This window comes from Monodelphis domestica, chromosome 7, assembly GCF_027887165.1.
Source record: "Monodelphis domestica isolate mMonDom1 chromosome 7, mMonDom1.pri, whole genome shotgun sequence".
Lineage (NCBI taxonomy): Eukaryota > Metazoa > Chordata > Mammalia > Didelphimorphia > Didelphidae > Monodelphis > Monodelphis domestica.
Window position 1 is genome coordinate 146031554 of NC_077233.1, and position 20575 is coordinate 146052128.

Here is a 20575-nt window from a genome sequence, read left to right on the forward strand (position 1 = left end):
TGGTGTATGGATGATATTAGAAAAATAGGCATTGTTTTATTAGTTTAGGGATAAAAAGTAGAGTGCTGGCTTGAGAAAGACCTGGAGGTTGAAGCAGAGCTGAGCGAGCGTGTTAATTTCAGATGTAACAATCATAACCATTTTTCTGTGTCATTTACTCTTTCTGGCAGCTGGGAGTTGGTCTCTGTCAGTTGGCAGAGACACTCTCAGAGACTCTCTCTCAGGGCTGAAGGAGGTAACATCTTTGCCTTTCTCTCTGTCTGAGGGAAAGACCTGAAGGAGCTCAGTGTTTTCCATTCCTAACTTGGGAAATCCTATTGACTATATATTGTCGTTTTTATAGATTGGTTTATATCTCAGAAGACCAAAGAAAAACCTGGTGTTTGGTTTGGACTCTGAGTCTTAACATATTCAGAGTCCTGACTTGATTCTTGTTGTGACTCAACCAGCTAGCCTTTGCTATTTTATATTTTGAAGGTGAAGTTAAGAATTATAAGGAAAATAGTGGTAATTTTATTTAGATAGTATAAGTTTGGGTTAGTCAGATCAGGGAGGATTAGTGTAGCCTGTGAAACCCAGGAGAAGTGGTTCCTTGCAGAACCAGGGAATTTATTTGTTTGCATTTAGAATCCCTTAGAATTAGAAATCCTTCTTTATCCTCATATAGTTCAATAAATACTTTATTTTTATAAGAAGAATCTCTTTAGTGTCCTTGCACCTGGCTTTGAAGGGAAGTTCACATTTGAGCTTCACTTCATCACTGAGGATACTTTTTATCACATCATCAAAAGTATCTGAACAGTTTTAAACCTATATGGAACAGTTTTTCCATCTAAATATTTTATTTTATAACTCACCATGGTCACAGAGCTAATAAGTGACTGGAGGCCAGATTCGAACTCAGCAAAAAGAGTCTTCCTGATTCGAGGCCCTGGCACTCTATACCCTGTGCCACCTAGTTGCTGATTTTATTTTATTTTATTAAAAAAAATTTTTTTTAAACCTTTGCCTTCTGTTTTAGAATCAATTCTGTGTATTGGTTCTAAGGCAGAAGAGCAGTAAGGGCTAGGTAATGGTGGTTAAGTGACTTGCCCAGGGTCAGACAGCTAGGAAGTGTCTGAGGCCAGATTTGAACCCAGGACCTCCCATCTCTAGGCCTGGCTCTCAATCCACTGAGCTACCCAGCTGCCCCCTAGTTGCTGATTTTACAGAGAAGCAGTATTTAATTTTTGACTGAATTGATTTGAACTGGATTAATATGAACTATTTACATCATGACCAGAAATAACATAAAGAGGTGATAGAATGAACTTCTTTTGTAGACAGCAAAGCCAGATTAAGGGAAACATAGAATAGAGTTTCTGACTATTCACATGAGCTTTAAAAAATTATTTTTATAAATATTTATTATTTCTTCCACTATTTCTCTGATTCAGCAATTAAAATAAGAAAAAGATGACCACTATACTAAATGAGCATAGTCCAACAAAACAAATTCCCACATTGGTTATGTCCAAAAATGCATGTCTCATTCATTTAAAATATATAACCTCACTGGTTCTAGGTGGCTGGTGGCACATTTACTTTTCTTGTGGCTTATCATTTAATTGATTAAAGTTCTTTAGTCTTTCAAGGTTATTTTTCTTTATATTGTCATTTTGTCAGTTATTCCCCTTGTTCTGAATCAGTGAATGAAGGAATGAATGAATAAAGCATTTATTGAACACTTAATATATGCAAAGCACCATTCTAATTGGACACAAATCAAAAAGCAAGACAGTCCTCTGCTATAGGAACTCAGTGTATGGAGAAGACAATTCGTGAAAAATTTCAGTTGTAAATCAGATAAGAAGTTTTCATGGCTCTTAGGCTACAGTGGGAAAGCAGAAGGCAATACTTCTCTTTTTTTTTATCCTTTAAAATTTTATTATTTATTTACAGCATTCATGTTAAATTTTGAGTTCCAGACTCTCTCCATTCTTCCTACCCTCTTTACTATACATTGAGAAGGCAAGAAATATACCAATTATACATGTGAAATCATCAAGCTATATAATATTTCCATATTAGCCTTATTTTTTTTTTTAAGTAAAAAAATGAAAGTGAGAAAATTACACTTCATTTGCACTGAGGTTATAAGTTCTCTTTTTGGAGTTGGATAGCAGTTTTTCATCATGAGTTATTTGGAATTATCTTGGATCATTAATATTGATCAAAGTACCCAAGTCTTTCTCAGTTGATCATCACTTAACTACATTGTAACTGTGCACAATAGTCTCCCAGTTCTTCTCACTTCATTTCAAACTTTATGGTAAAGTTGGGTTCTGTTCACTGGTAAATGCGGAGGCATTGTCTCAACCTTTAGGCCTTTTCTCATACTGCTGTTTTCAGAACTAGTTCTAGGGGGTCTGCAAGTTTTTGATGTTTCAAAGTTTGTGTGATGTGAGGAGATACATGGTCACTGCTTTTTCTGGTCTATGTTCTCATCTTACCCAGGAAGAGACCCATAGCCTCTGAAGTTGCATGTGCGAGTGCTCCTCTCTACTTTGTTTCTCTGACCTGGGCCCCTGCTCCCTTATAACTGACCATCAATACTTCTTTCCACTTCAGAAACATAGCTGTTTCCAAGGCTCTTGGGTTCTGGGTCTTTGGATACTTTCATCAGAGTATGATGGGCGATGATAGTTATGGTTGTAGTGGTTTGATATTCCCAACCCATTGTGAGATTTAAAATGGTTGAGGTCTTAAACTGTAGTGATTAAAATAGTGGAAGATATAAATTGTGATAGATATAAGAGAGGGTGAGTAAATTTGACCACAGAAATATGTTTCACTACAGTGTCTTGGGTTTTAAAATCAAATATAAGGTGGTCGCCAGGGAAATATTCCCAATCATTCAAATACCCAAGTCAATTGGGTTTTATAGAGATTTTAATTAACAATACAATGAGTAATCAAAGAAAGAAAGAGAGAGTAAGAAAGGAATAAATATGAAGGGCCTCAAGCCAATATGGCCTAGACCTGAGTCTTAAAAGAGAAATCAGTCAGTTTTTTATAACACCCCATAAGATCTAAGTAAGGAATTCTAATGACACCAGGCCAGCGTCCTTCCTCAAAGAGTCTTCCAGCCAGAGATTGTTTCAAAGGGCCTCTCTCAAGAGCCTCCAGAGCTCTTACTCCAGAGGGACAGAGCCCCTCAGAGGAGTTCCTCAAGGAGCTCTCCTTCAGAATGAGAATCAGAAACCAGATCTTTTGCTCTTCTCTGAGCTCTTATTTTTAAGGGCAAAATTTCCTCTGTCACCTCCCCTAAGTCCTTACATCTACCAATCATTGTAGATGTTTCTAAAGGACCGCCCATTCTTAGTCCACACCTAAGAAGGTGTGGATTTTTGAGTAATTCACACCAGGAAAGCTCTGAGTAAGTTTTCCAGTTCTTTGTTCCTTGTAAATTCACAAGTTGCTTGACCTTTATAGGTACTTAGCTTAAGAAAAGTATGGGTTTAAGTACTTTTCATTGTTCAGAAAAGAGTTTACAACTTTATCTTCCCCTAGGGCAGACCCAAGTAGGTAAAGTAGAATTCTCACATTCCTGCTTTAAGTAGAGTTCACTGCCCAAATGGGGAATGGTCTTAATCCAATCTTATAAAGTAGGGTCGAAATTTTAAGGTTTACACCATGCTGCATCTTCTTTCTTGCTGTACATTACTGCTTTAGCTAGGCTGGTTTGACTGCTCTGTGGGTGACAATTTGCACCCTGGCTCCATCTACAGAGGAGGTACTTTCTCAGATTGTGAGCTGGTGAGGGTTGCTCACTCCATTCCTCATTTGATCATAAAGGTGTTCCTGGCTACTTCTAAATCTTTTTTTTTTTTGGTCATTTCTTCTGACACAAGCTTCTATTGTGTTGATAAACTATAGTAAGTAAATTGTTCTAGTTTTCAGTTTTGCCTATTATGAAAAGAATTGCTATGAATATTCTTGTATATATGAATTCTTTTCTTCTTCCTTCACTCTTTGCCACATAGGTCTAATAGTGTATAGTAGGTTTAAAGGATATGTGTAGCTTAGTAACTTTTTTGGCATAGTTCCAAATTTTCATCCACAATGGCTGTAGGAGTTCCCATCTCAACCAATAGCACATTAATGCTCCTGGTTTCTCTCAAATCTTCCAACATTTGTCATTTTTCTCATTTCTTGTCTTTGTCAATGTGAGGTGGAACCTCAGAGTTTCTTTAATTTCATTTCTCAAATTACAATGGTTCGAAGCATTTTCTATCATTGTTTATTTGGTGGTTTCTTTGGAAACCACCTATTCATATCCTTTGATTATTTTTTTGGGGAATGACTCTTAGTCTTGCTGCTGCAAATTTTCCCCCTAGTTACTGTTGGTCTTTAAAATTTCACCTATATTACTTTTATTCATGTAAAAACCTTTAAATTATATGTACTCAAAATTGCCCATACATATCTTCTATAATCCTCTCTCTTCTTGTCATTTGGTCTTGAAACTTTCCCATCTCTAACAGGTAATTTCTTCCTTGTTCCTCTAATTTACTTAGGGCTGCTTTCCTCTTTTATGTCTTAAGTCATGCATCCATTTGGTATTTATCTTTGTGTATGGTGTCAGTGTTTGTTTATACCTAATTTCTGTCAGACTGATGCCAGTTATTCCAGCAATTTTTGTTAAATAGTAAATATCCCAGTGCCTGGGGTCTTAACAGTTTATCAGCCACTATACTACAGTATTCATTTCCTTCTTCATGTTTTTTATTTGTATCTAAGTCACATGAGTTTTTTATAGTATAATTATCACAACTTAGCTGAACAGTACTGATCATCACTTTGTTGTCTTATTTCTCAAAATGAACTCACTATTGAAAAATTATCAGAATGGTATGAAAAGTTAATTTGGCAAAGGTTATGCTTTCGATTTTTGTTTTAAAAGAAAAGATATGATTTGTGCTAAAAGTGAACTTTATTTTCTCAAAGCATATTAACAGAATTTATCATTTGAAGTATGAAATATGTTATGCCACTTGTCCTTTTCAAATATGATATTTTTCTTTTTCCCCCATTTTAAAGTTCAGACCTATGGGCCCTTGGATGTATAATATACCAGCTTGTAGCAGGATTACCACCATTTAGAGCGGGGTAAGAGAAATATAGCCTTCTTATAATTTTTTTTTAAAGATTTCAATGTTTTTTATTTATTATTTTTCCAATAATATTCTTATAATAAAATGAATGTTAGTAGTTAATTACATATTAATAAAATTTCAATATCTTCTTTTAAAATATGGGGAAAAAGTTTTAGAAGTTACCGGTTTATCTGAGCATTCATTGTTCAAGGGTATAGCCAGATGCGTAAGGAGGTGAGTAGAGAAAGGCTTTGGGGGGGCTTAAATTTGAGTTGAAATTCCAGGAAGACAGACTTATGCTTGTTATAAAGAAAAATTTATTAGTAGACCTGTCCCAAAATGGAATGGTTTTTTTTTTGTTGTTGGGTAGTATGTTCCCTGTCAATGAAGATGATTTCAGGTTGGATAACAGCTAGTTAGGTATGTTATAGAAGAGGATTGAGATTGTTTTAAATTGCCTTGAAATTTTTTTCCCAACATTAAAATTCACTATTTTTCAATTACTAGTTATGACAGTTATAAGAATTTTGGGGGGACCTTCCTTTTTTAGGGGAGAGGAGTGGACAATATCCTGCACTGTCCATGTTGCAGATTGAAATCTTTACCTTCAAAGCTGATTGCAAAGATAAAACAGCATTTTTGGTTTGAATATAACTGGTTATGCACAATTAAAAAATAGCAATGAAGCTTTAGGTTTAGTGCTTGTTTGCATGATTCTGAGATGAATCATTTTGCTTTTGTTTTGCCAGAAATGAGTATCTTATATTTCAGAAGATAATTAAATTGGAATATGACTTTCCAGAAAAATTCTTCCCTAAAGCAAAAGATCTTGTGGAAAAACTTTTGGTAAGTATATGTCTCATTTTATTATGGTGTACTATGGGTAAAAATTCCTTTCTGATCTATGTTGAAGGCAGTTTTTGTAACTTCATATAATTTCTTTGACTTTTTGTGTTTCCATCATTTTTCTGTTGTGTCTGACTCTTTGTGATCCCATTTGGGGTTTTCTTGGCAAAGATACTGGAGTGGTTTGCCATTTCTTCTTTAGCTTATTTTCAGATGAGGAAACTGAGGCAAACAAGGTTAAGTGACTTGAGCAGAATCACAGAGTTATTATTCTGTGACCAGATTTGAACTTCAGAATATGAATCTTCCTGACTTCAGGATTTATGCTACCTACTTTAGAGTACAAGTTACTAAAACTGTATGTTCCGAGAGTTAGCAAAGATTTTCATGATGAGTGGTAGAATAAGCTCTGGACTTATGTTCAAATTTTGACTCTGACACTTACTCACCATATGATCACAAATAAATTCCATTACCTCTTTGAGCCTCATTTACTTATATGTAAAATAAGGGTGATCTTTATACTACTAACATTATGGGATGTTTTGAAGGAAGTATTTTATAGAATAAAATGCTAAGCTACTATTGTTAACTAAAATTATATTTTATAAAATTTAAAGTTCTAATTTTAGAATTTTTTAATCATTGAAATTAGTCTGTAATACTCTTTAATGTCAGTATAAGTGACTAAAGTGTCAACTGAGTCATTTATGGCAGCTAAATAGGACTTTTATTCAGAATTTAGGTTTAAGCCAAGGAAGAAATCCTAACTTATTACTTGGTTGATCAGAGATGTGTGTCTATGGACAAGAAAACTGAACTCTTGGAATTCTCATGTTTGAGTGTGTGAAGTCTTACATTGGTTGGGAGCTAGTGATCTCCTGTGAAATGCCTTTTAGAATTCTGATATTCAGTGTTAGAACTTTTTATTGATATTATAGCTCCCAATATTGGTATACATAAGTAGTCTTTGCTAATGTTGGAACAACTGCTCTCTAACATAGATTAGGATTTTGCTGTCCAAGGTGAGGTGACAGAAGAAGGTATTGACTGTGTAGGCTTTTGCATTATTTTTAGTGGCATGAATCAGCACAACCCACATTTCTGAACTTGCCTTTAGCATTATAGAATAATCTTGTCCATAAACATATCACATGTGGTGTTCTGATAATGGGCAAGCATTACAGAATTCCTCAATGAGGTCTCTGAAATGAGGATCTAACAATTACAGTTCTTAATTTATGCCCATGTAGAGTATCTGAAATGACATACACTTTGTATGATCGCCTTAGGGCCTTAGTCATTTTTGGACTAGATACAGAATGTAAGGAGAAAAAACCAGTTCTAGTAATTGGTAGTGTTAGTGCCCATATGTACATGTTGGGTCAGGAAATAGACAGTATTTGGAAACAATGCCCATAAACCTCTTTAACCTGTTTTAGCCAGGTTTTCTGTATTTTTTGTTTTTATTAAATATGTGAGTTTTCTGATTCTGGGACAATGATAGTTGACAAGGTAGATCATTATAAATTATGTTTAGCTGACATTCATGGACAGTAATTTAAATGACATTTTTGTAATAATGCCTTACTATTGCTGAAGTGCTTTCCTCATAACTATGAAATCTCTGTTATAAGTATTGACCCCATTTTTACAGTTGTAGAAACGGAGACTTAGTTGAAGTCCTTTACCCAGGGTCAAAGAATTTTTAAAATGTTGGAACTTGGACTTGAACCCAAGTTTTGTGACTCTCAGGCTTGGGTTCTTTCCATTATACCAACATTCTCCATCCAATAGCATGTTGACTGGAATTTCATTGTATTTTATGGAAAGGCTTATACGAGTTAACATGAAACTTATAAAAATAATGTTTATTAGAACTTTAGCAACTGACCTCCCTTGTGATTCTAATATTTTAAACTATAGAAACCTTGCCAAGTCAGGAAACTTATGTAGCCTTTATATTACTCTTGTTTTAATATGAAAGAACTAGGTTGGTGGCTGAAACAAAATATGTAACAGTGCTGGAAGACACATCAACCTCTTATTTTCTTACATTTCCCATAGCTTTCCCCAGGGAATAGATGTAGCAAACTCACACAATGTGAGTGATTTCACATTTCACTAAATCTTTTGGATAGAGTTATAATTGTGTGAAATTTTGAGCTTTTGACTTTAGGAAATTTTTTTCTTCAGAGAGAGAGAGAGGGAAAGGGAAAGAGAGAGGAGTTAGATTCATTTTATTCATTCTATTCCTTAGGGAGTCATCTTCTTCAAAATATATTTTTGTTACCTCCGTTTTCTTTTAATTCGTTCTAACTTTAGGGAGTTGATTTCTTCAGTGAATTTTCCCCTCAGCTTATTTGATTTTTAAATTTATTTTCAAGTTCTTCCAAGGGTTCTTTTTGGGCCTGATATTTTTGCACATTTATTTTTAAGGCTTCATATGTTTCCTTTTTGGCATTGTTTTTCTCTTCTGAGTTTGTATTATCGTCTTTCCTGTTACTGAAGAAACTATCTAAGCTCAGGTTTGTTTGTTTTTTTCTTTGTATTTTTCTCACTTTCCAGACTTATTTATTTATTTGCTTGTCCATTTATTTATTTGCTGATTCCTTCCTTCCTTCCTTCCTTCCTTCCTTCCTTCCTTCCTTCCTTCCTTCCTTCCTTCCTTCCTTCCTTCCTTCCTTCCTTCCTTCCTTCCTTCCTTCCTTCCTTCCTTCCTTCCTTCCTTCCTTCCTTCCTTCCTTCCTTCCTTCCTTCCTTCCTTCCTTCCTTCCTTCCTTCCTTCCTTCCTTCCTTCCTTCCTCCCTCCCTCCCTCCCTGCCTCCCTGCCTCCCTGCCTCCCTGCCTCCCTCCCTCCCTCCCTCCCTGCCTCCCTGCCTCCCTGCCTCCCTGCCTCCCTGCCTCCCTGCCTCCCTGCCTCCCTGCCTCCCTGCCTCCCTGCCTCCCTGCCTCCCTGCCTCCCTGCCTCCCTGCCTCCCTCCCTCCCTCCCTTCCTCCCTTCCTCCCTTCCTCCCTTCCTCCCTTCCTTCCTTCCTTCCTTCCTTCCTTCCTTCCTTCCTTCCTTCCTTCCTTCCTTCCTTCCTTCCTTCCTTCCTTCCTTCCTTCCTTCCTTCCATCCATCCATCCATCCATCCATCCATCCATCCATCCATCCATCCATCCATCCATTGCTGTATCTATCTGTTGAGGTTCTTCTTTGTTCCTGGGGGGGTAGAAGGAGCATTGCTCCAAACTTGCAGAGTACTCTTCTAGGTTACTTGGGGTAGGCTTGACTGCCTTTTTTCAACCATGTTGTGTCTTTGAGAGGATGGTATTGCTGTTTTGCTCTGCTTGGGATGCTTGCAGCTATTTTGTTCAACTAGATTCAGTACTCCATGTTACCAGTTCCCTTGTTCTTTCATGGTCTGGGTTGATCCCCTTTCGGCTGCTTCCCTGACCCTGCCATGTGACTTGGGCTGGGCAGGTCTCCTATTCTAGGCTTTGCTGCCTCATGTGCTCTGCTGCCACATGGGAATTTGGAGATTTCTTGCTCTCTCTGACTTCTCTGCCTATGCCCTGTGGCTTAAGCTGGGCCAGTCCTCCACCTTCCCCTATCTACCTTCTCTACCTATGTCTTATGGCTTGGGCTTGGAGCTTCATTGCCTCTGGTGGAGTAGCAACATTTGAGCTGGTCTGAGTTTTGCCGGTTCCCACAGATTCCATACTGCCTGGGCTATGCTCTCTTCTTATCTATCCTCCTGCTTTCCTTTATTTTGAGGCAATTTATTTTCTTTGTGTGTGTGTATATGTGTAGAGATTAGGGGAGCGGAGTGTCCTTTACTCTGCCACCTTAGCTCTCAGCATGCAACCTTCATTTAGGAAATTGAGGGAAATTTCATTAAGTCTGTGAATAGATTACGTTAAATCATTTATTTTGCTGTTAAAACTTCAATTTTATTTAGGAAATTATTTTAATGTGTGTACTTGTTAATCACTTTTTACTATAATTATAGGGAGAAAGAAACTGGGGCAGCTGGGGGTAGCTCAGTGGATTGAGATCCAGGCCTAGTGACAGGAGGTTCTAGGTTTAAATCTGACCTCAAACTCTTCCTAGCTACAAGTCACTTAACCCCCTTGCCCATACCACTCTGCTGCCTTGGAACCAATACATATTATTGATTCTAAGGTGGAAGGTAAGGGTTTTTTAAAAAAAAGAAAGAAAGAATGAAACCCATGAAATGTAGGCAAAATATTTTACAGTAACAATTTATAAAGGAAATTTTGCAGGAACTACAACAATCCTAGACTAGTTGGCTATTATAGAATTGTCATGCTTTCCATGAATCTTTAGATAAATTGAACAGAATTTTCTTTTCATTACATAGCACCTAAGGTTGTAGTGGCTACTTAATAATTTTTGATTGATTTCTGACTGGAAATTTACTTATGATTTTTCTTTAAGGTTTTAGATTCCACAAAGCGATTAGGTTGTGAAGAAATGGATGGGTATGGGCCCCTTAAAGATCATCCATTCTTTGAATCCATTACATGGGAGGATCTGCAGCACCAGACACCCCCAAAGCTCACAGCATACTTACCTGCTATGTCTGAAGATGATGAAGACTGCTATGGAAATGTATGTCAGTATGTAATAATATGCATAATTTGCCAATCATATATTTAAGTTCTCTGTTCTTTCTTTCAACTTGGCCTGAGCTCTGGGGATGATATGGAACATGGAATTTTGGAGTTTTCCCCAAGCAAGAATATATCTGATTTAGGACAGAATCAGTAAAATGACTTCCTCTATCTGAATCAATATGTGCTGGCAGGCCAAAGCGAGGAATAATTTCTTTTAAAAGCACCTTAGCAACAAAAGCCGCTGTGGCTCGGGTCACAGGAAATGCTTCCGGCCATCTAGTCAGTTGATCTACTATGACTAGACAAAATTTATAATGTCCAGCCTTTGGCATTGTTATGAAATCTATCTGTAGGTTCTCAAAAGGTGTTTAAGCCAGAGGACTCCCACCAAAGGCTTTTCCACGAAAGGCATGTTGGTTATATGCTTGGCAGGTAGAGCCGGCTGTACACACTTTAGAGGCCATAGTAGTTACACTATGGGCTATCTTTACTCTTTTAACAGAGTCCACGATGCCCTGGGTGCCAAAGTGAGCATTTTTATGAATAGATTGGCAGATTTGGTGATAGAACCTTCTAGGGAACAGGGGTTTTCCTTCAGATGACACCCATACTCCATTAATTTGTTTTGCTTTGAATTTTTGCTTCCATTTTTCCACTTCCTTTTCATTATAGGAAAGTGATAAATTTTAGTCATCAGTGGTTGTTAATGTTAAAATTAATTCAGGCCCTTCTATGGCTGTTAGCTTTGCAGCAGCATCTGCTCAATCATTTTCCCTAGAGACAAGGTCAGTGCCACCTGTATGGGCAGAGCAATGAACTACAGCTAGGGCTTCCAGCAACTGGAGAGCAGAAATAACTTCATTAATAATTTCTGCATTAGCTATAGATTTTCCAGCTGAAGTTAAAAATCCTCTCTGGAGCCATAGCATCCCGACAGAGTGACAAATGCCAAAGGCATATCTTGAATCTGTATAAATTGTTGTGCTTTTATCCTTGGCAATTATACAGGAGTGTTTCAGAGCTATGAGTTCTGCCCCTTGAACACTAATATTAGAGGGCAGTGAAGCTGACCACTCAGTGGCAAATTCTATGACTATGAGTGTATGCCATCCCTCATAAAAGAGAAACCATCAGTAAATGAGACCAGATCTGGATTGCCTAAGGGAGTGTCCAAGAGATTATCTCAAAGCTTTTCTGCCATGAACACTAGTGTTTCACAACTGTGTAATGGTTCTTCTGAAGTTGGTAAATCTGGAAGCAAGGTGGCAGGGTTAAGGGTTGTACAGCGTTTTAAGGTAATGTTTTCGTTATTTAACAAGGTTATTTCATACCTTGTAATTTGCTGATCCGAGAATGCCTGTGTTCTATGTCTTAGCAATAATGCTTCTACCTCATGTGGGCACATAGTTGTTAATGGGCATCCTAATACTAGATCAACAGTTTTTGTCACTAGTAAGGCTACTCCTGTAAGACATGGTGGTGCTCCTGATGCTACTGGGTCTAGTTGGGCAGAATAATAAGCAATTAGGTGTCGAGAAGGCCCCAGAATCTTTTTTTTTGTTTTTGTTTTTTTTTTAATTTTAATATTATTTTATTTGGTCGTTTTCATACATTATTCACTGGAAACAAAGATCGTTTTCTTTTCCTCCCCTCTCCCCCCCCCCCCCCCCCCCCCCCGCCTTTCCCTCTCCCATAGCCGACGCATGATTCCACTGGTTATCACATGTGTTCTTGACTCGAACCCATTTCCCTGTTGTTGGAGTTTGCATTATAGTGTTCATTTAGAGTCTCTCCTCAGTCTTATCTCCTCCAGCCCTGTAGTCAAGCAGTTGCTTTTCAGCGGTGTTTTTACTCCCACAGTTTATCCTCTGCTTGTGGGTAGTATTTTTTTTTTAGATCCCTGCAGATTGTTCAGGGATTGCATTGATACTAATGGAGAGGTCCATCACCTTCGATTGTACCACAATGTATCAGTCTCTGTGTACAATGTTTTCCTGGTTCTGCTCCTCTCGCTCTGCATTACTTCCTGGAGGTTGTTCCAGTCTCCATGGAACTTCTCCACTTTATTATTCCTTTGAGCACAATAGTATTCCATCACCAACATATACCACAATTTGTTCAGCCATTCCCCAATTGAGGGGCATCCCCTCATTTTCCAATTTTTGGCCACCACAAAGAGCGCAGCTATGAATATTTTTGTACAAGTCTTTTTGTCCATTATCTCTTTGGGGTACAAGCCCAGCAGTGCTATGGCTGGATCAAAGGGCAGACAGTCTTTTATCGCCCTTTGGACATAGTTCCAAATAGGCCCCAAAATCTGAGTTAAAACACCTGAAGCTACTCCTCTTTGATCATGTACATACAAAGTAAATGGCTTATTGTAATCTGGGATGCCTAGAGCAAGGGCAGACAGGATAGCCTGTTTTAGATCTGATAGAGCTGACAAGTGCTCTGGCTCTAATTTGAGGGATTCAGGGACTGAATCCCTTGTTAGTGCTATAAGGGGTTTAGTAATTTCTCCATAGCAAAGAATCCATTGTCTACAAAACCCTGTTGCTCCTAAAATTGCTCTCAACTGTTTCTTAGTGGTTGGAGTGTTTAAATTTTGAATATTTTCAATTTGTTTTGGAGAAATAGAGCGGGCACCCACAGTCAGGATGAACCCCAAATATTCTACTTTGGGGAGACACCACTGAACCTTATCCTTCGAGACTTTATGTCCTTTTTTGTGCAGTTCCAAAAGAAGGTGTTTACTATCTTCCTGACATGCTTCTGTGTTTGTTGAAGCCAAGAGTAGATCATCTACATATTTGATTAATTTGCTATTTTTAAATGTTTTATTATTTGTGTCTTGGCTCAAAATTTGTGCAAATAACTTATGTTTTCCATGTAACCTTGGGGCAGATGACTACATGTATATTTGAGCCCTTCCAGGTGAAAGCAAAAATATGCCTGGAGTTCTCATGTATAGGAATGGAAAAAAACAACAACTGAGCACAAGTCTACTACTGTAAAGTATGTAGCTGTGCTAGGAATACAGGAAATAATCGTATTTATGTTGGAAACTACGGAGTGTCTCTTTATAATGTGATTATTCACAGCCCTCAGATCCTGTACGAATCTATAGAGGTGCTTGCCATCGGGCTCCTTTTTTGTTTTTTTAACGGGCAGGATGGGCGTGTTGTATTCAGATTTACAAGGGATCATTATTCCCTGTGGAATTAATGAGTTTATTACTGGGGTAATACCCTCTATTGCCTCTTTTGAGAGAGGATACTGAGGAATGGATGGAGGTGGACTAGATTTAATCTGCACTGGAATAGCTGATTTAAGTAGGTCTACATCAGAAGATGTGGCCCAAAGAGACTCCGGTATATCTGTGGGTATTTCAAAAGTGGGAGGTTCTTTTGCCTCCTGGCTCTCTGAGAGAATTACAGGGAGTAAATTTAAAGATTCCTCAGGTATTTCCAATGATAAGGAACTATCTGGGGAGCAAGTTATTGTGGCTGTGAGTTAGCATAGGAGGTCCCTACCTAGCAAATTTAAAGGGGAATCAGACATCAAAAGGAAGGAATATTGTTCCTCTTGTGGTCCTACAGACACCATTCTAGGGGAAAGTTTTTTAACCCTTTGGGATATTCCTGACACTCACATTACATTCTCTCAGCCAACAGAATAACAATGTAAATCAGGTGTACTCTTTAATACAGACCTGGAAGCTCCAGTGTCTAAAACACAATCATAATAGGTGTTACCCACCTTTAAGGTAACATGGGGTTCATTAGTATGGGGGGGCAGTGGATAGGGACAACAGGTAGTAGGACATCAGGGTCTGGAAAATCAAAAGGTTGTATCCTCTGATTCCTGTGCCCCAGTCCCCTCAGGACACTTTCATAGTATTTGGGAAGTTCCTTGGGCATCCCCTGAAGGGCACCCCCCTGAGGGGCATTAGCACTCCGAGTATTTTTTGGACAACCACCACTTAAGTTACATTGTTGTGGAGTGATTTGGTTTGAGTTAACATTTTCCCAATATCTATTCCTATAGTTATCGTTCCTAAAGTTGTGGTTTCCATTATCATTATTATAGTTATTTCTATAGTTATCACTTCTGTAGTTGTTATTAAACTGTGTATTCTTTCTGATAACCTTGAATAATACTCTCTCATTTTGCGGCCCTTCTTCTCACAGAATTGGCAAGTAATGGATTGATAATTAGATTCCTGGAGAGGGGCAAGTGACATTGGTTGAGTATCATGCCCACTTTCCATTTTAGCCATCTTATCTTTTAAACATCTCAATTCTTTCTTTATTTCCTCCATGAGATCATTATTTTCTTCCTCCTTTTCTTTGTTTCCCTTTGAATCATATAGAGCTGTTTTTTTGCAATTCTTTAAGGTCTATCTTTGGCCATCTTGGGCAATGTGTTCTAAAATAATCCCTAATCACTTTGCAAGAGTTATTGACAAAGTGCCTTCTAACTTGTCTTATTCAATTTTCTTTAGATAGGTCAAAATCCAGGTGTCTACCCCCAAACTCGATTATTCTATCCATGAATCTGGAGGGTGTCTCTTCCTCATTTTGCTTAATTTTTTCAAATTCTGTCCACTTATATGTACTGTCTGCATACTCTCTCATTGCTGTTAAGATGACCTCTCTACAATGGTATAGTTGCAAAAAATCCTCTGAGTTGTTATAGTCCCATTTGGGATCCTGAGATGGTCAATGTGCTGCATTGTGCCCACAAGTTTTGTTGACATGAGCAGTTTTTATTTTTCTCACGTTCAGTTAAAAAAAACCTGTAGCAAGTTTTCAATGTCCTTGTAAGACAGATTATACTGAAAAAAATATGTCTGTCATCTTTTTTTGTTACTAGAAAGAGATCTTGTTCATATGTGGGAATATTTCGTGTAAATTCATTTATTTCTTGGGGATTAAACGGTATATTGTGCCTTAGAGTCACCACATCCTTGTTCTGTCCTATTTCAGGTACTTCTTAGAGGAAACGGGCCTCTGATTGAATTTGGTACTTGTGGATTAGTTTGACTAAGACTAGTTTCGTTAGAAGGACGAGATTTCCTTTGGGCTGGAATTTGGTTTTGTGTAGGAGAAGGAACATGAGAAACTGGGATTGCAGGGGAGGGTCTTGGGGATTCCGTTCAGCCAAGATTTGTAGACCATGAGAGAACAAGTCTATTAACTGAGCTATAGGCAAAGTGTTTTCCATCTCTATTTCGGGGAAGGAAATTTCCTCATTTAGAGGTACAGAAACAGGTCTGTCATGTTCAGGGTGGATGTTTGCCAATTGATCCTGTAAGAAACATTTTAAATTATCCAATTGGGCTTGTATGTTCTCCTGCATTTTATCCTCAAAATTTTTTTTAATTTTTCTGTGTCTTGCATGTTTTTTATTTTCTGTATTTTAGCTTCAGATTCTTGTATAATTTCTTGTATTTTAGCTTTGGAATTTTGTGTGTTTTTCTGAATTTCAACTTCAAATAATTTTTTTATGTTAGCATCTCTTAAGCACAGTACTGAGGAGTACAAAAATGACATTACCTAATAATATGAAAAATTGGAGGTATGCTGAATTCCTCAGTGTCCGTAATTCTTCAACCGCCATATAAATGTCGAAGAATGTAGCATTCATTTTTATATATGTGTTTTGTAATTATTTTCCTAGTGGGCTTCACAAAACACGTGAGGAGCAGGGAAAGGTCAAAACTCTCTTTAGGTTCCACTCATTCCTAATTAAGAGTAATCTAGGCAGTTGTTTCCTGAGGGAAAGGAGATTTGTAGCTAAACAGCTTTCCCAGTCCTCCTGCTTTGGATTAAAAAAGAAAAAGAAAAAGAAAAACAGCTGTATTCTATCTAATTTAAGGAGAGAGGGGAAAAAAAATCCAAATTTACTTACCTCTACAGCTGATCAAAATAAGTTATGAAAAGCTGAACTTAGGGATAGTCACAGTAGAGAAAAGGTTAAGAAGTAGAGAAAGTTAAGAAGATTGAGGGTATTTCGTCACAACCAATGTGGTCAGCTAAAACTGTAAAGGATAATTTTAGTGTTGTGACCTAAACTATATTAATTATTTGTTGCCATGGGATATCCCAAATACAAAATACCCAAGTCAGCTGGAAATTTATGGTGATTTAATTAATATAGTGGAAAGATATTAAGAACAAGGGATAAAGAAAGGGTGTAGGATTTCTCCTGCCTGGCTTGTGCAGGGGGAAAGATTAGAGGCTCTAGGAAGATAAAGTTTTGGAGGGTAAAGGAGGAAGGAATCAGCCTGAACTCCAAGAGGGCTCAGCCAAGATGTCTGAACCTGAATTAGCTCAAGCGCAAGCTTACCACCAGACAATTAGCTGCCACCACGCCAAGATGTCGGAATGCTTAGCATGCTGCCAGCCAGAGCCACATCTCCGGGGAAAGAGACAGGTGAGAGGAAGCCCTGTGGGGAAAAAAAAAACAAAAACCTAGATGATTCTACCTTCGTTTCAATTGTAGCTTAAGCTTGACTTAGGACAGCCCAGGGGTCTGTCAGCTGTTTCTGATTTGTCAATTTCTCTATCAAAGGCCATCCCCCTAAACACTTAATCTTCAAGTATGGTTACTGACATTCCCAATTTTGTTAGACAAAGTAGGGTGGAATAATGCAAAGTTCCTAAGACATCCCTGATTTTGTTAGGTTAAGCATCTTCATTGTTACAAATCAGGAGATAGCAAACAAACTGCAAAAGTTGTGATTTAGTAGATAAATATATTCCTTAAGTCATTTGTCATTTTAGGCCTTCCCTGCTTAGTAGAGCATGCAGGAATTATATATTCCATTCATATTGTCTTCAGGCATTTATGGTCATCTCCATATCATCATGAAAAAGAATAGAACTTTCATGGGTATATGATGATGATATGCCAATCTAACTAAAGCAACAGAATGCAATAGGAGGGTAAAGAAGCACAGAGAGTTTTACTTACCCTTCAATATTTTTTTCTTTTGAGTTCCTGAACCTATTGCATCAAATTGTGACTAATGGAACTTTATTTGGGTTACTTTATAATCCAATCTGCTTAAGATTGTTTTCTGTATATTTACCATGTTACTTCAGTATCTATTTGAAGGCAAAAAAAGCATGAAATTGAACTTCTTGGAAGGCACATTATTAGGCTGGAGGAAGGAAATAATTTTTTAAACCTTCTAGCAGCATACATACTTATGTTTACTTAAGTATACTATAGCTTATATGCACTCTTTCTTTCTCTTTAAAAGACAGTGTATCTGAGTATTTTTGTTATCATTGCAGTTAACATATATTGAAATTGATTTCTGGTTTTAGCAGCTTTTATGTGTTCTGAAGTTGTCAGGTCTTCTGGAAAAAATTAGTTCAATAATATGTTGTTATTTTGAAAAGGTGAATCAGGAGTGCAAAATTGTCACGTAGATGCTCTTAAAACTTTTTGGGGAGAAATCATTTTCTAGTATATACCTAGAGCAGTGGTTCTCAACCTTTCTAATGCGGTGACCCCGCAATACAGTTCCTCATGTTGCAGTGACCCCAAACCAAAAAATTATTTTGTTGGCTACTTCAAAACTGTAATTTTGAGGGGGCAGCTGGGTAGCTCAGTGGATTGAGAGCCAGGCCTAGAGATGGGAGGTCCTAGGTTCAAATCTGACCTCAGCTACTTCTCAGCTGTGTGGCCCTGGGCAAGTCACTTGACCCCCATTGCCTAGCCCTTACCACTCTTCTGCCTTGGAGCTAATACATAGTATTGACTCCAAGTCAGAAGGTAAGGGTTTAAAAAAAAAACAACTGTAATTTTGCTACAGTTATGATTTGGAATGTAAATACCTGATATGCATTATGTATTCTCATTGCTACAAATTGAGAGGTTGAGAACCTCTGACCTAGAGCAAACAGGTTATCAATCATCTTAGTCCAGGTACCATACCTTCCTCCACACTTCTCTCCTCTCACTCACCCTAACATACTCTAATTTTAGAGATGAAGAACAAAAGCTTAGAGAAATGAAGTGACAATTCTTTGATCATATTAGCTAGTGTCCAGTGCCATATATTTGACCTACATGTACTTGTCCTAATTTAATGCTCATTATTATGTCATTAAAATAAATATTTTATGTATTTCTGGATTTTCCTGCAGATGAATTTGTAATGAGAATTTTTTACTTCCCATCTTTCATCTCTATTATGTGCTGAGTTATACAGCAGCATGAGAAAGTTGATAATTAGGCTGACGGAAGGGAAGGGATAGTTAAGCTTTTTATATTTGATGGAATCCTTCATCTTATTTTTTTTCTTCTTAATTATTTACATTTTTCTTTTTTATAAGCAAAAATGAACACAATCTTATTAAACTAAGTGGGCTGGTAATTGCTGTTATTTCTATGTCTTGGCCATGTTTGCAAAACCAAATTTCTTTTCAAATACACCAAATATTAAATCTCCATGTTAATATGCTTGAGTGAAATAGCTGTGAAATAACACACTGGCTGTTTTATTTAGATATTACAGACTTAAAATGAATAAAATTAGAATTTTTGTTTTTGGCTTACAGTATATGTGGTGGCTTATCCTTTTGGAGGATGATGTGCATACACATTTTTATACATGCATATTTTTGTGGACTTCCTGCCCTTTTGATACTTAAAATTCTGTTTTCTGTTTTTAAAGTGCAGACTGACATTGTTTGCTGCTGGGTTGCCTTTTTAGCTTTAGAAAAACAAAAAACCACATATAATTTGAAAGTTTCATGAAACATTCAGATAAAGCCATGTGCATTTATCTTTAATATATAATTTTAAATATAGTAATGATACTACTATACTTAACATACAGTCATATATGTATTTATATGTAGTATATAAGCTTATAAAACTTATATGTAACCTAAGGAAATAATACTGTTTTAAAGACAGGTCAAACAAGATAAAACCTATATGAATTGTTATCTTATGGAAAGTATTGAAAATACGAAATCTTAGCATCCAAATGTCAATAAATTTTAATGTTTTCTATATTTAGAGTAAGGAAGATATGGTTATTCATGCTCTTAAATAAGGAGAGTCATTTACTAACAGAGTGGGACTAATAAGCCATTATAGTGTGAACTGGTTTCTGTGATCCTTTAAAAAAGGTGGATATCCTAAACTAAAGTCAAGTTTGGGAACTTATTTTTGACTTCACTTATTAAATAACGAGTTAATACTGAGTAATCTTCCGTTTTTGGCCCTATTCAATTTACAAGGATAAGGAGAATTGAGGGGTAAAAAAATCACTTTATTTTAGATGTGGTTTCCTTCATAGAGTAGTTTTAAATAGAATTAATAATCTTTATCTTACAAGGGTATTTTTTTTTAAACCCTTACCTTCTGTCTTGGAGTCAATACTGTGTATTGGCTACAAGGCAGAAGAATGGTAAGGGCTAGGCAATTGGGGGTCAAGTGCCTTGCCCAGGGTCACACAGCTAGAAAGTGTCTGAGACCAGATTTGAACCTAGGACCTCCTATCTCTAGGCCTGGTTCTCAATCCACTGAGTTATCCAGCTGCCCCCCTTACAGGGGTATTTAAGGAAGAACAATTTTTCCCCAAGCCAATTCATCCTGTTTTTTGTTCACTTATGCCTTGTCTGTTTGTGACTCCTTTTGGGGTTTTCTTGGCAAAGATATAGGAATGGTTTGCTATTTTCCTCTCCAACTCATTTTACAAACAAGGAAAGTGAGGCAAACAGGATTAACTGACTTGCCCTGGGTCATACAGCTAGTGTCTGAAACCAAATTTGAACTCAGATCTTTTTGACTTCAAGCCTAGCATTCTATTTACTGTGTCACCTAGATGCTTTGAAGGGTAAGAAATTGAGGGAAATTTTATTGGTCACTGATGCAGGGGTTATAGATAGCAAATACTTTTAGACTTTCTCTTTCACTCTTTTTTCTCCATGTCTATATTT

General features: G+C 37.2%; 1 protein-coding gene across 6 annotated transcripts in view; it reads left to right on the plus strand.

Annotated features, from left to right (window-relative positions):
- PDPK1 (3-phosphoinositide dependent protein kinase 1) overlaps positions 1–20575 on the plus strand; it is a 137577-nt gene that overhangs the window by 90492 nt on the left and 26510 nt on the right. For all 6 annotated transcript variants that reach the window (XM_056805774.1, XM_056805775.1, XM_056805773.1 and 3 more), the window contains 3 exons: positions 5083–5151; positions 5888–5984; positions 10429–10602. In XM_056805774.1, the coding sequence (XP_056661752.1) occupies positions 5083–5151; positions 5888–5984; positions 10429–10602 (340 nt within the window). The remainder of the gene's footprint in view (positions 1–5082; positions 5152–5887; positions 5985–10428; positions 10603–20575) is intronic.